The sequence below is a fragment of the Lemur catta genome, chromosome 7, assembly GCF_020740605.2.
Source record: "Lemur catta isolate mLemCat1 chromosome 7, mLemCat1.pri, whole genome shotgun sequence".
Lineage (NCBI taxonomy): Eukaryota > Metazoa > Chordata > Mammalia > Primates > Lemuridae > Lemur > Lemur catta.
In genome coordinates, this window is record NC_059134.1 from 6,817,524 (window position 1) to 6,831,122 (window position 13,599).

The following is a 13,599-nucleotide window of genomic DNA, read 5'->3' on the forward strand; positions in this document are numbered from 1 at the left end:
AGTCCCTGGAATGAAAGCGAGTGAGGGGCCCAGAACGGGCGAGATCTGTTATCCAATGTAAAGACACGTGTGGCAGGAGGGCTGAGAATGTTTTGTGGGTTTGACTTGGGCATACCCAGGCTGGAGCTGCTTCCTGGAGCACAAGAACCAGGCGCTGCCACCGGAGGGTAGCGCTGGGTGAGCCGCCTCCAGCCTCCTGTGCCAACAGGCGCTGCCCAGAGGCACTGGCAGATGTTTCAGGGAGAGCTAAAAACAAAAGCCCCACATGGACAATGAACTAGTATTTTTCATCATAAACCTTTAGTTTTATTTTTTAATCACTTGCATGTAGAACTTTGATAAAAAGAATGAAAAACCATTTGCTTATACTAATTGCTGTATATGACTTAATATTGAATCAAATCTTTTAACTGGCTCTAATCAATATTTCAAAATAGGTGAAGTTCACTTGAGGCATGTTCTGCCCTGCTTTACTGTATAACCCCTGCTTCCCAGCCACACTAATGTGGAGTAAAATTCCTCCTGTTCTCAATGATTAAAGATAATCGCTGTACCTAGCCAGACCCACTGCTCAGGTAGTCCAGAGCCCATCAAGGATCAGAGAAATGTTTAATCCTTTTCTTAGGCCTAAGAAAACACAGAAAAAGAAGAACTTCGTTATGCCTCGGCCCTGCCTGCCCAACCCGGCAGCACTGTGGAATGTGCCGAGGTTTCTAGGGCCACGCCGCCTCCTCCCCAGACAACGCCTGCCATGTCTCTTGACACGGTCCCTCTCAGCGCTCAGACAGCAGCTAATCACAAGTAGACTATATCATCTAAAATTCTGTGTTCCTTAAGGTGGTGCGTAAACGTTTTGCTAATTTTTAAAAGGACATTTTGTATTTATAAATAAAACTTATTTTAAACACACTTATTTTTAAAAATCATCATTTTTAGGCCTGGCAAAACAATACACCAGAATATTTCAGCTTATTCTGGCTAACTAAAATCACGTGGCCTGCCCTGTTTCCCCCACCCCAAAGTTGCAGATGTCCAACTAGGTTGCTTAGAGTTGCTGTCCCAGTCGTCAGGCACCCCCATGATTCAGTCAACACTGAAGAACGAGCCCTCTTAGGAGGCATGGAGATGCTGACATTGGCTTCAGAGAGGTCTGGAGAGGCTCAGCAGAGTAGACACCTGCCCCATTCTCCAACGTGGAAACCTTGTATTCCAGGGCAGTTTAGGAATTCTCAAAAAGCCGACTGTCACTAGCTTGGTAGCTCCCAGCTTAGTAACCAACACAAAACCCAGCAGTGAAGACCTAAAAAGATTACAAAGAACAGCAGAGCAGTATTCGTGGTGAAGCCAAGCGGAATTAACAGACAGCGAGTTCTCAGTCCAGCTCCACTGTGCTGGCCGAGGGAAGAACAGTCCTGCCTCACACTTAGCTGATCAAATTTTCCCAGCTAATGAGAAGCTCCTTGACACAAATGAACACCCCTAGATCATTTCAACCTAGTAAATATTCACTGTTTGCCAAATTAAAGACTGTAGATTCACATCAGAGAGGAGACCAAACAGGATACATGAGAATACAAATCATATTTTTAACTTTCAAATGTACCCTGACTAGCTTCCTCTTTTTACAATTTCCAATTCCAACTTTTATTTCCATCACTGGCTCTTCTAAGGCAGTTCTTCATTCTTTTGGGCATTCCTGTTCATCTGTTTCCCTGAATCAAAATCAAATTATCAGTATTTCCTAAGTGTTGTATTCTTGCCCCTTTATCTTGAGAAGCATAGTTTACTAGAAATAGAAACAACAGCCAAAGTATTTAGGCCTGATATAAACAAATACAATCATCTGTGCTTTTAAAGTTAAATTCATTATGCACGGTAATCAGTACCACAGAAACAGGGAAGGGGGTTTAGAAAGCTGCACCATCAACACAGAGGAAACATATAAAGGCTTTTCTGGGACTATCCCCAACTGTGAAACCACGGTCCAGAGGGTTAAAGAGACCAGTGATCAACAGTACATCTTGAACTTGTCCTACAGGATGGCAGATAAGGAAACAGTCTGTTGAAATTCCCTCCCCTTTATAAGACAACAAAACTGGCTAAAACCAGGCTGGAACCAACATGGCTGACTAGACTCTGTGCAGAATGAACTTGCTCATGTCATAGCCCAAATTTCCACCCCATGTTTCATACTAACTTCCCCAAATTTGCACATGCGAGCCATGAAGAGACAATTGCACATGCCCAAGAACTTTTCAAACTTTCTCTTTTGTCACCCACCAACCCTGAAACCCTCCCTCAAAATCTCTCCCTTAAATATGGAGCTTTAAGGCTGATGAGAGGAGACAAATTTGAGCCCATCTCCTTCCTTAACCACCTGCAATAAACCTTTCTTTCTACAAAAATCTGGTGCTTGAGTGTTTGCCCTTTCCATTGAGCGAGGGCAAAAAGGATAATATGAGCTTATATCCAGGAGGCTAGGAAAACACCAAGGAATATTGGTGGATAACCCAAACGTACTAAAAGCAGTCTCCACCTTGAATCTCGCTGTCTTGCTCCTGAGTAGCATGGAGGCATCTACATATGATTATATTCAGATTATTGACCAAGTTTATTCTAGTCAGCCCGACTTGGTGGATCAGCCCCTGGAGGATCTGGACCCAAAGATGCTCACCAATGGATTAAGGTGTTTCATGGGCTAGACATGTTGCAGTAACTCATCTGGAGACCTTGGAAGCAGAAGCTGTCCCACCAGGTACCTCAGCTCAAAAGGCAGAATCAATCACTCTCACATGGGCCCTGCAACTTGTAAGCACAAAAAGGTATGATATATACTAACCCAAATATGCCTTCTCTGTAGTACATGCATATGGAGCTATTTGGAAGGAAAGAGGGCTCTTGACTACCAGGAAGAAGGAAACTAAACATGCTAAAGAAATTCTGAGCCTGCTAGAGGCAGTAATGGGACCCAAGGAATTGGCCACAGTACATTGCCCTGGACACTGGAGGACTGATGGGATAATAGCCAGAGGAAATAACAAAGCTGACCAAGCTGCTAAGCAGGCTGCTAGGAAAAAAACTCTGAAGGCCCGGCCCCAAGCCTTGCTACCAGGTATGGACTCATCAAAAAGTAAGCCCATATACTTCCTGAGGACTTAGAAAAAGCCAAGAATGGCCGGGCGCGGTGGCTCACGCCTGTAATCCTAGCCCTCTGGGAGGCTGAGGCGGGTGGATCGCTCGAGGTCAGGAGTTCGAGACCAGCCTGAGCGAGACCCTGTCTCTACTAAAAATAGAAAGAAATTATCTGGACAACTAAAAATATATATAGAAAAAATTAGCCGGGCGTGGTGGCACATGCCTGTAGTCCCAGCTACTCAGGAGGCTGAGGCAGTAGGATCGCTGAAGCCCAGGAGTTTGAGGTTGCTGTGAGCTAGGCTGACGCCACGGCACTCACTCTAGCCCGGGCAACAAAGTGAGACTCTGTCTCAAAAAAAAAAAAAAAAAAAGAAAAGAAAAAGCCAAGAATGCCAAACCATTGGTCCAGAACTTTCAAGATGGCGCCTTTCCCCAAATGTCTCTACCATTCTTTAAACATAGATTGCAAACTGATAGCCTGCAGACCAAATTCAACCTGCAAATGCTGTTTGCTTGGTTGCCTAAGTGTCTCTTTAAAATTTGATTTAGTTGGCAATACACTGAAGTGAGATTTCACATAAATATCTAGGTTTCCTGATCATCTGAAAAAAATTAGAAAATCTGTTCCCACATGACAACAACCAGCTAGGGCTCACAATTGTTGGACAGCGTGTGTGCTCCCTGGTTTGTTGTCCCCACCACTGCCTTACGCCCTGACAGCTTCACTCATTTATGGTATCTGCCCACCATTCACATCTGCTTTCTTTGCCTATCAGATACCCCACCTCAACCTCACCCGACACACCCCTCACAGGTGCCATAATCAGAGTGCAGTAAGGCACCCATGCCATAGCTGAACAGCACCCCCAATTCCATGATGTGTGTTTAACCATTGTGTCCTTTCCAACCATGGGAACCTTCCTGATAGCGCCAGAGCTTTACTGTTGGATAAAAACAGTTCCTGACCCTAGATTCTGTCCTTTAGTTCTTCTTTTTCACTCATTGCTCCAATCTGCCTGGCCCTGGGCTCTCTTCCACCGTGGCAAGGAGACTTCCAGCAGACTTTTCCACAGCATAGCCAAACTATCAGTAAACAGACTTTATTTCTCCATGAAAACCCCTGAAGCAGCTGTGTTGCTGCAACTTATCCTACCTGGCTCTTATAGAGTGTGTTCCCAGTGAGAAGTTAGCAGAGTCCAGTAAACAAAGCAGAGTTCAGTGGCCAACCTGTGCTCCTAGATGTCAGGGAGCTCCTGGAGTCTTCACTGGGCTCCCAGATGCCTGGCTTCATTGTCCCCATTTTCATCCTGATTTGGCATCTCTAAACCCAGACGGCGCAGCGAACGTACAAAGAAGCGAGGGAGCTTGCAGACTAAGTTGAGTTCCTCCTTCCTGGATCCCAGAGCAGGCAGGATCAGCTGCCGGGCATGCAGATGAAGCGGGATGTGGCGAGCCTTCGACTGTTCCAGCCCCAGCTTCTTCAGGGTGCCAACGGGTAGTTTCTACACAAAGAAAAGACAGACCCTTTAGAGCAAGGCCAACATGTGTGCAGGGTCAGAAGATTTCCACTTAAAGGGAACCAACACTAACCTCCCTGGAAGACACAGTCATGGAGAGTATTTCAGGGGCATGTCTAGGAAGGGTTCAGAACCCAGGTAAGAGAAAAATGAACACACCAAAAAAGTTCTTATTGGCCTATACTGTGGCCTACTAAGAGAATGGGCTGTAGCATCAAAGCTGAAAAGGATTCCCCCATGGTTCTTTAGCAGTAGCAAGAAAGTCTGCTTTTAGAAATATTCCTCCCTTGCCCACAACCTCCCAACAAAATCAGAGACTAAACAAATGAAAGAGTAAGGTTTTGCTAAAAGATCCTGTACCTCCATGATGACAGTAACTAACTGCTTCTAAATTTCTCTAAAAGCTAAATAATTAGTATGGTACCACGTTTAAATACAACCAGTACATCTTTGTTATGACTTACTTCAGGGTTTAACAAAGGCAAAGCCTAAGTTCTCTCCCTCATTCTGTTGCACGTTGGGTCAAACCAATATTACCTGGGGGGCCAACTTATTCCAGTCTGAGTACTTGTGATCACCAAGGACTGGACAATCCAATCCAAAAGACAAGTGAACTCGAAGCTGATGTTTTATTCCTTAAGAAAAAGAGAGATAAAACTTATGAAGATCTACAGAAATAATACCAATACTGGCATCTGCTTCAATTTATATTAAATCAGAGCACAGTAAACTGGCCAAGTCCCAATACAATAAGATATAAAGAATAATATAACAAGGCTAGGTACTGCGGCTCATGCCTACAATCCTAGCACTGTTGTAGCCTGAGGCGGGAGTATCACTTCAGCTCAGGAGTTTGAGACCAGCCTGAGCAAAAGTGAGACTCCGTCTCTACTAAAAATACAAAAATTAGCCAGGCGTGGTGATGAACGCCTGTAGTCCCAGCTGCTTGGGAGGCTGAGGCAGGGGGATCGCTTGAGCCCAGGAGTTTGAGGTTGCTGTGAACTAAGCTGATGCCACGGAACTCTAGCCCCGGCAACAGAGCAAGACTCTGTCTCAAAAAAAAAAAAAAAAAAGAATAATATAACAAACTATAAGCTATATACCACCAGCCAGCTTAGGAAATAAACACTGTAAATACTCTAAGTATTAATATAATACTTACCCCTTCTCATCACAGTTCCCTCTTTCCACCATAGAAAACCATTACCATGAACTTGGTGTTTTCCATTACCCCAACTTTAAAAAAATTTTACTACATAATTAGTATTGCTTTGCACATTATTTTAATTATAATAATTAAATTTAATTACGGTAAAATATACATAAAATTTCCCATTTTAACTATTTTTAAGTATATAATTCAGTGGCATTAAGTACATTCACATTGTTTTGCAATTATCACCACCATCCATCTCTAGAACTTTCTCATCTTCCCAAACTGAAACTCTGCCTCCATTAAACACTAACTCCCCATTCCTCCCCACTCTCTCACCCTCCCCTAAGCTCTTGGCAACCACTTCTATTGTCTGTCTGTATGAATCTGACTACTCTAGGTATCTCACATAAGTGGGATCACACAAGTATTTGCCCTTTTGTCTGGCTTATTTCACTTAACATAATGTCCTCAAGGTTCATCCCTATTGCAGCATGTGTCAAGATTTCCTTTCTTTTGATTCTTTTAAGGCTGAAAATAATATTCTATTGTATGTTTATTTCACATTTTGTTTCTCCATCCATCCATCAATGGTCATCTGGATTGTCTTCACTTTGGGCTATTGTGAACAACACTGCTATGAATATGGGTGTGCAGATATCTATTTGAGTCTCTCTTTCAATTCTTTTGGGTACATACCCAGAAGTAGAATTTCTGGATCTTATCGTAATTCTATGTTTAATTTTTTGAGGAGCCACTCCGCACATTTTTAAATAAACCGCCAATAACCCCAATGGGAGCCCCCTGCCTCAGATTAGCACCAAAAGCATACTCTCACACAAGTCTGCCACAACCTCAGCCCACCCACAGTTACCAGCTGCTCAGAACAAAGGCAGGGCCCAGCATGTGGCCCTGCACAAAGCTTGGCAGTACAGGGTTTTGCAACCCCACTACAGAAGGTGATACCCTCACCAGTAATGGGCTGGAGCTCCAGGAAGGCAGAGGAGAGAGTGCTGCTTAGCACCCAGTACTGAGTCACAGCAACATGTGCGATCCGGCTGCTCCGCAGTTTCACCATCTTCCCATTGTCCATGCGGTAGCTTGGGGACAGCGTCATCTGAAGCCAAAGAAATCAAGATATGATTTCCTAGAAAGAGCAGAAACCCATGCCTCAGGGAGGCAGCTCACCCACCTTGTGGTGTTGCTGCTGGCCTTGCACCTCCTTCTCTACGATGGGGATATCCACAACTCCTGCTGAGGGCACGGGGACACGTACAGTGATGGCCCTGGGGGTGACATACAGATCACTGCTTTAGCCACATTAACAAGGGAGGAGAGCCTTGGATTCATCCGCTTAAGAGGACTTCACACTGGACCTCCTGCACTAACATGGCCATTTCTAATGATCAGAGGGTCCCATGTGATTCTCTTGGTATAGCGCTTACTTAGGCTGAGAGGTGAATACTTCTTACAAGCACATCTTTTTTACTATTAAAGTCATACGTGCTAATTGCAGAATATTTGGGGGAAAACAGGGGGAAAAATTACATTAATAACATGATCTCTTATTCCAGCCTTTAAAAATGGGTATGTGTTTAGCAAAAACAATTTTAGGCAATAAGAACAAAATGTGAGGTATTAATGTACCAGACTTCAAACTATACTACAAGGCTGTTGTTATTAAATCAGCTTGGTACTGGCACAAGAACAGAGACACAGACCAGTGGAACAGGACTGAGAATCCAGATATAAAACCATCCTCATATAGCCATCTAATCTTTGACAAAGCAGACAATACCATACACTAGGGAAAAGAATCCTTATTCAATAAATGGTGCTGGGAAAACTGGCTAGCCACATGTAGAGGACTGAAACAAGACCCACACCTTTCACCTCTCACAAAAATCAAATCACAGTAGATAACTGACTTAAATCTAGGTGTGAAACTATTAGAATTCTAGAAGAAGATGTGGGAAAAACTCTTATAGACATTGGCTTAGGCAAAGAATTTATGAAGAAGACCCCAAAAGCAATCACAGCAACAACAAAAATAAATGGGACCTGATTAAATTAAAAAGCTTCTGCACAGCCAAAGAAACTGTCACTAAGAGCAAACAGACAACCTACACAATGGGAAAGAATTTTCGCATGCTACATATCCGATAAAGGACTGATAACTAGAATCTATTTAGAACTCAGGAAAATCAGCAAGAAAAAATCAAACAACCCTATCAAAAAGTGGGCAAAGAACATGAATAGAAATTTTTCAAAAGAAGACAGAAGAACGGCCAACAAACCTATGAAAACACGCTCAACATCTCTAATCATCAGGGAAATGCCAATCAAAACCACAAGGAGATATCACTTCCCAGTGAGCATGGCCTTTAGTTGGCGTGGATGTGGAGAGACAGGAACACTCATACACTGCTGGTGGGACTGCAAACTAGTGCAACCTCTGTGGAAAGCAACATGGAGATACCTTAAACAGACACAAGTAGACCTACCATTTGATCCAGCAATCCCATTATTGGGCACCTACCCAAAAGAACAAAAGACATTCTATGAAAAAGACACCTGCACTTGAATGTTTACAGCAGCCAATTCACAATTGCAAAGATGTGGAAACAACCCAAGTGCCCATCAATACATGAGTGGGTTAATAAAATGTGGTATATGTATACCATGGAGTACTACTCAGCTATAACAAACAATGGTGATGATATAGCACCTCTCGTATTTTCCTGGATAGAGTTGGAACCCATTCTACTAAGTGAAGTATCCCAAGAATAGAAAAATAAGCACCACATGTACTCACCATCAAATTGGTTTCACTGATCATCACCTAAGAGCACATTTATGAATAACATTAATCAGGTGTTGGGAAGATGTGGGGGGTGGGAGGGGATGGGTGTATACATACATACTGAGTGCAAGGCGTACCATCTAGGGGACGGACACACTTGAAGCTCTGATGGGGGGGGAGGGGAACAAGGGCAATATATGTAACATAAACTTTTGTACCCCCATAATATGCTGAAATAAAAAAATAAAAATAAAATAAAAATGGGTATGTACAGTTAATATAAAATTATGATAATATGGTTTTTGTTCCTGTTTTTGTTTTTTAAATAATAAAAGATAGCAGGTTCTGACCACATGCTAAATGAACAATCAAATGAATAAATGAATGAACCTACTGAAAAATTTCCAGGACTGCTCCTGCCCTATTTGCCAAGTAGGTAAAACAGGAAGGAACTATGCCCAAAGAAGTCACAGGAACCACAACCACAACTCAGTAACTCATTCTGAATCACTTTTTTTGGTGTTCTCCCTCTCATCACATCACAGACAGGTAGAAGACTGTGTTTAATGTATCCTTAAATTTATGCCTCTTTCAAGTCAGTCATGGAGGGAGTCCTCCTGGGAACCTGGTGGCCTACTGTGGAACCACTGATTCAGGGGCCAAAAGTCCACTCGGACATACTGTTTCACACCCTGGACACCCAGCTTCAGGTTGGTGGCAGTTTGGGCTGCTAGCTGATACATTTTATCATATTTAACCTGACTTGTTACTAGATTACCTGTCCCAATGATATAACACTACCACTTGAAAAAGTTTAATCAGTAAATTCTCATTGGATGGATAAGGCAATGATTTAGGTAGGTATTAGCTCCATAAAGATGAACAAGACAAAACTCCCTACTCTCAAGGAATTCAAAGTGTAGTAAGAAGATTCAAACAAATAACTTTAATAAAATAAGCCTGTTATCATAGTAAGTCAGCAAATGCTAATCAATCAGTTGCCTACTATGTTCTACTTCCAACTTCTACTTGCTACACCCAGTACTAAAGACCCTCACTAACTGGGTTCTGCCCTACCTTTCCAGCATTATCTCCTGCCATCCAAACTGGACTGCTAGTCCTTACTCCTTTGTGCACATCACCCTCACAATCTGGAACACATTTCCCCATCTCCCCTATCAAATCCTGTGCATTCATCGAGACTCAACTGACTTTAACCCCTCCACAAAGCCTGATACTGAGAATGGTTACAAATTTTGAACCTTCATGGATAATTTTCACAAATTATATAACATGTATTTTATAGTCTTACATTTTGATTACTTGTCTACATAATATCTGAGGTCTTAGCTCTCCCATTATCCACAATCTCTTATTACAGTGGTTCTTAAATTTGATTTTACACCAAATTTCAACATATAGATGCCAATCCCCACAATCACCAGACTTTTATAAATGGGAACCTTTGTGGGTGCGTCTTAAGCATACAGATTTTTAAAGGGCTTCCCAGATCACAAAGTATCTGCAAAATCTATAATACCAAAAAGACTAACATCCAAAATATGAAATGAATACTTACAAATCAAATAGAAATAAACCCACTAGAAAAATAGGCAAAAGAAATAAAATCTGTCCCTAGAAAGTGAAACTCAAACAGCCAATAAACACATAAAAAGATAGCCAATATCACTAGTGCACAAAAAAATAGAAGATACCATTTATTTTACCCACCAGAGGGCCAAACCCTTTAAAAGTGCTATGGCTGGCATAAGGGGAGATAGGAACTCATCACTGCTGGTTGGAGTATAAGCTGCCATAACCTTTGTGGACAGCAATGTGGGTACTGCTAAAATTTTAAATATGCATACCCTTCAACATAGCAATTCCATTTCTAGGAATTTATCCAAAAGATATATTCACATATTCTTTGCAATAGGCTCTGAAAAATGAGAAATTACCTAAAAGCCCATCAATACAGTGAAATACAACAGAACCATTAAAATGGATTCAATTTTAAATGTACAGCACAAAATGCTCTCCAAGATATATGATCCAAGTGAAATCAGCAGGGTACAAAGCAGTGTGTAAAATATACTGCCATATAACCTGCTTATATATGCCCAGTATAAATCTCGGAAGTTTACACTGGTAACAGTGATTGCCTCTGGGGAAGGAAATTGCACAGATGGGGAGGGTTTCTTTTTTGCTTATATATCTTTTTTCTACTAAAAAAAATGAGATAAATCTATATGTACTAACAAACATAGAAAGATCCCCAAGATAGAAGAGTTAAGTGGTGGAAAAAAGTACAAGGTAAATTGTACAATGTGATATACATGAATAAGTGTATCTGGGTACACAGACGTACTAAAAATCTAGACATGTATGTAAATGCATTCAGAAAGGACCAGAGGATTAAAAACCAAATTGATTACAGTGGTTGCTACCTCAAGGGAAGAGACTACAACAGCAGAGTGGGTGGATTCTCCAGGGGTTTTTAGCTTTATCTTTGTTGTTCGACTATTTTAGCAAAGGAATAAAATCGTATACTACTTATATAATTAATTTTTGATAATTTTGATATATAGCCAGAATTAAGAACCATTATTCTATCAGGCTCTTAACATTCTAAGCACCAAAGCTGTTTCATATACTTTTTATATCACGGGTCCTATTACAGTGCTTTCTATTAATAGAAGTTCCTGCTCTATGATGGATAAATAGATGAAAGGGATACCTCCACTTATACCACCTCTACTACCATCACTGGGCCTCATACCAGTACTTCTTTGTCACCTGACGGGTTCTAAACAACTCTTGAACTTGATGTGCCACTTCCTTCTCCCAAGCCAACACCATCACGCCTGTGGTTTCCTTGTCCAGCCGGTGGCACAGATGCAAGGGCTCTGCCTTGTGGCCATGAAGTATCTTTGCCAGGATAGGCAGTACATCACTGATGCAGAGCTGGACCCCAGGGCCACCTAAGAAGGGAGAAGCCAGAGGTTTGAGTGGCCAGGAAAAGATTTCACCAAAGAACTCTTCTTGGGAGAAAATCCCTTATTGGATAAACTGTCAATGTTTTCTAGAGCCTAACTACTGAAGTGTGGTCCAGGGACTTGCAACACTGGTATGCCCAGACAGCTTCTTAGAAATGAATCTCAGGCCCCCAATCCAGACTACTAAATCAGAAACTGCATTTTAACAGGCTTCCCAAGTGCCTTTTCTCTCTACAAAACTCTTTCACAATGCATTTTTTCTATCAATCTTTCCTGACGCACCCCTCAGCTGTCTCTGACAACTACATTCCACTAAGTTCCAGGCACTCTGGAGTTTTATGTTAGGTATACTCCAAAACACACACAGACACACACCCTTTTTTTCTTATGTATTTTTCCTCATTTTCAGTTTTGATTAAAAAAAATAATAATAATCTGAAGACTAGAACCACACAGCCTTGTATTTCTCTATAGCAATCCCTGTGGGAGTGGGCACGCAGCGCGTTCCATGAATCACTGCTGACTGGCAGATGTTTGGAAGGTAGGGATTGTCTCATCTCTCTGTGTCCTCAGTAGTGCATTATATAGGGTAACAATCTATAAAGGTTTAATCAATTTGAATGCAAGGCTTCAGAGTGCCCCACCAGTAATGTGTCACGGTTTCCCCTAGTTGTAGCAAAAAGCAGCAGCAGGGTCCTTTCCCACGCGGTCCTTACCATGCACAGGTAGGCCATAGGGCTTATTGATGACCACAAGGTCCTTGTCCTGGTGGAGAATCCCCCGGCTCAGTGCCTTAGCAAGCACGTTGGGGTGGACTCGCTGCAGCTGCTGTGTGAAGCGCACTAATTCTCGCACCCTCCGCTGAACAGGGTGTGTGGGCACCTAGGGAGAGAAAGAACAGTGAGGACTGCCCGGTGAGGAAGGCCTTCTGCAAGGTCTGGGTGACAATTTGGGTAGGCGATGACTGTATTTTTCTATCAGACTTGCGCACGCAGCGGTTAGGACTGAGCCCGGCAGGAGCAAAGACGCGCCCCGCAGGAAGACACCGCACGCCTACAGCCCGCTCTCCTCGCTTTCTCTGGATTCTCCCGCGTCCCAGGCGTTCCCTTACCTGCCGTCGGCCTCCCGCGTCCCAGGCGTTCCCTTACCTGCCGTCGCCCAGGGGACTCTCCCACTCCCTCCCCGCCTGGGAGCCGGAGAGCGCGTTGCCTCTTGGGAGCTGTGGTCCCTCTGGACTCACCGGTTCCTTTTTCGTCTTCTGTTCCTGTTTTTGGGCTCGAAGCCTTTCAGCTAATTGCTGGGCCTTCAGAGACTTAGAGGAAACGGCGGCGGAGCAAAATAGCTTTGAAACGAGAGTGACGAGACTCCCCGAAGACTGGCCGGGCCCCCGGCTCCGGAGGCCCAGCGCGCCGCAGCCGGGCGCCGCCATCTTGCCGGGAGGGAGGGGTCCAAGGCCACGCGGAGAAGAGCGGCGGGAGGGAGGGGACTCGCGCGCCCGAGGGTCACGTGGGAGGCCGTGGCCCCGGCGAGTCACGTGGGCGGGCGCCGGAGTGCGGCTGCGCCGGCCGGTAGCTGCAGCTGGAGCGGTAGCGTTTGGAGGCGACGCGGTGAGTGTGCACGGACGCCGGTCTGGGGCTGGGAAATGCCGGCGCCTCAGCGCTCTCCCGTTTTGCGCATCCCCGAGGTCTCCGCTCTCGGAGAGCATGCCCTGGGCAACGTTTCTCCCTCCGGGCCGCGATCCCGCTCAAAAGCTCCTCCCCGCCCCCGCGCCCCTAGCTTGATGCCGCGGACGCCCGCGCCGGACCCCTCCGCGGCGCCTTGTCCCCCGGCCCCCGCGTCCGGCGCTCGGCCGGTGCTCTGAGGGCGCGCTGTGCCCTGTCCCCTTGCCCCTCGGCCCTCGGCGACGCCTGCACCCCTGCAGCCCTCTGCCCTCGCTTTCCGACGCTCAGACTCTTTGTTTCGCGGCGCAGCCGGCCGTCTCCGCCTAGGGGCACA

General features: G+C 44.3%; 2 protein-coding genes across 7 annotated transcripts in view; one reads left to right on the top strand and one right to left on the bottom strand.

The window, feature by feature from the left end:
• Positions 1–295: 295 nt before the first annotated feature.
• Positions 296–13,056, bottom strand: RPUSD4 (RNA pseudouridine synthase D4). 5 transcript variants are annotated; one of them, XR_006736188.1, is made up of 9 exons: positions 12,845–13,056; positions 12,321–12,486; positions 11,388–11,589; positions 6,998–7,091; positions 6,778–6,922; positions 5,190–5,287; positions 4,363–4,637; positions 2,675–2,799; positions 296–1,300 (listed from the first exon to the last, which is right to left on the bottom strand). XR_006736188.1 is itself a non-coding variant. In XM_045555394.1 (8 exons), exons 1-7 carry the CDS (start codon positions 13,031–13,033, stop codon positions 4,398–4,400), a joined length of 1,134 nt encoding a protein of 377 aa, XP_045411350.1. In that variant the 5' UTR covers positions 13,034–13,056; the 3' UTR covers positions 296–1,300; positions 4,363–4,397. The 5 variants fall into 5 exon arrangements, 3 of the variants coding, with proteins under 3 accessions (XP_045411350.1, XP_045411349.1, XP_045411348.1); XR_006736187.1 differs by having other exon boundaries at positions 2,675–2,805; XM_045555394.1 differs by lacking the exon at positions 2,675–2,799.
• A 66-nt stretch (positions 13,057–13,122) lies between these two features.
• The window catches only part of FAM118B (family with sequence similarity 118 member B), a 45,159-nt gene continuing 44,682 nt past the window's right edge, over positions 13,123–13,599 (top strand). Inside the window, exon 1 of one of the 2 annotated variants that reach the window (XM_045557522.1) lies at positions 13,123–13,211. The gene's annotated coding sequence lies outside the window, so the exon portion shown is untranslated. The remainder of the gene's footprint in view (positions 13,212–13,599) is intronic. The other variant, XM_045557518.1, reaches the window with a different exon arrangement.

Excerpts from the sequence above, each read along its gene's own strand:
- RPUSD4 (XM_045555394.1), bottom strand. The coding sequence starts at position 13,033 with ATGGCGGCGCCCGGCTGCGGCGCGCTGGGCCTCCGGAGCCGGGGGCCC. Across the intron at positions 11,590-12,320 it reads CTATGGCCTACCTGTGCATG|GTGGCCCTGGGGTCCAGCTC; the intron begins GTAAGGACCGCG and ends CTCCCTTCTTAG. Across the intron at positions 7,092-11,387 it reads CAGGTGACAAAGAAGTACTG|GGCCATCACTGTACGTGTCC; the intron begins GTATGAGGCCCA and ends TGTCACCCCCAG.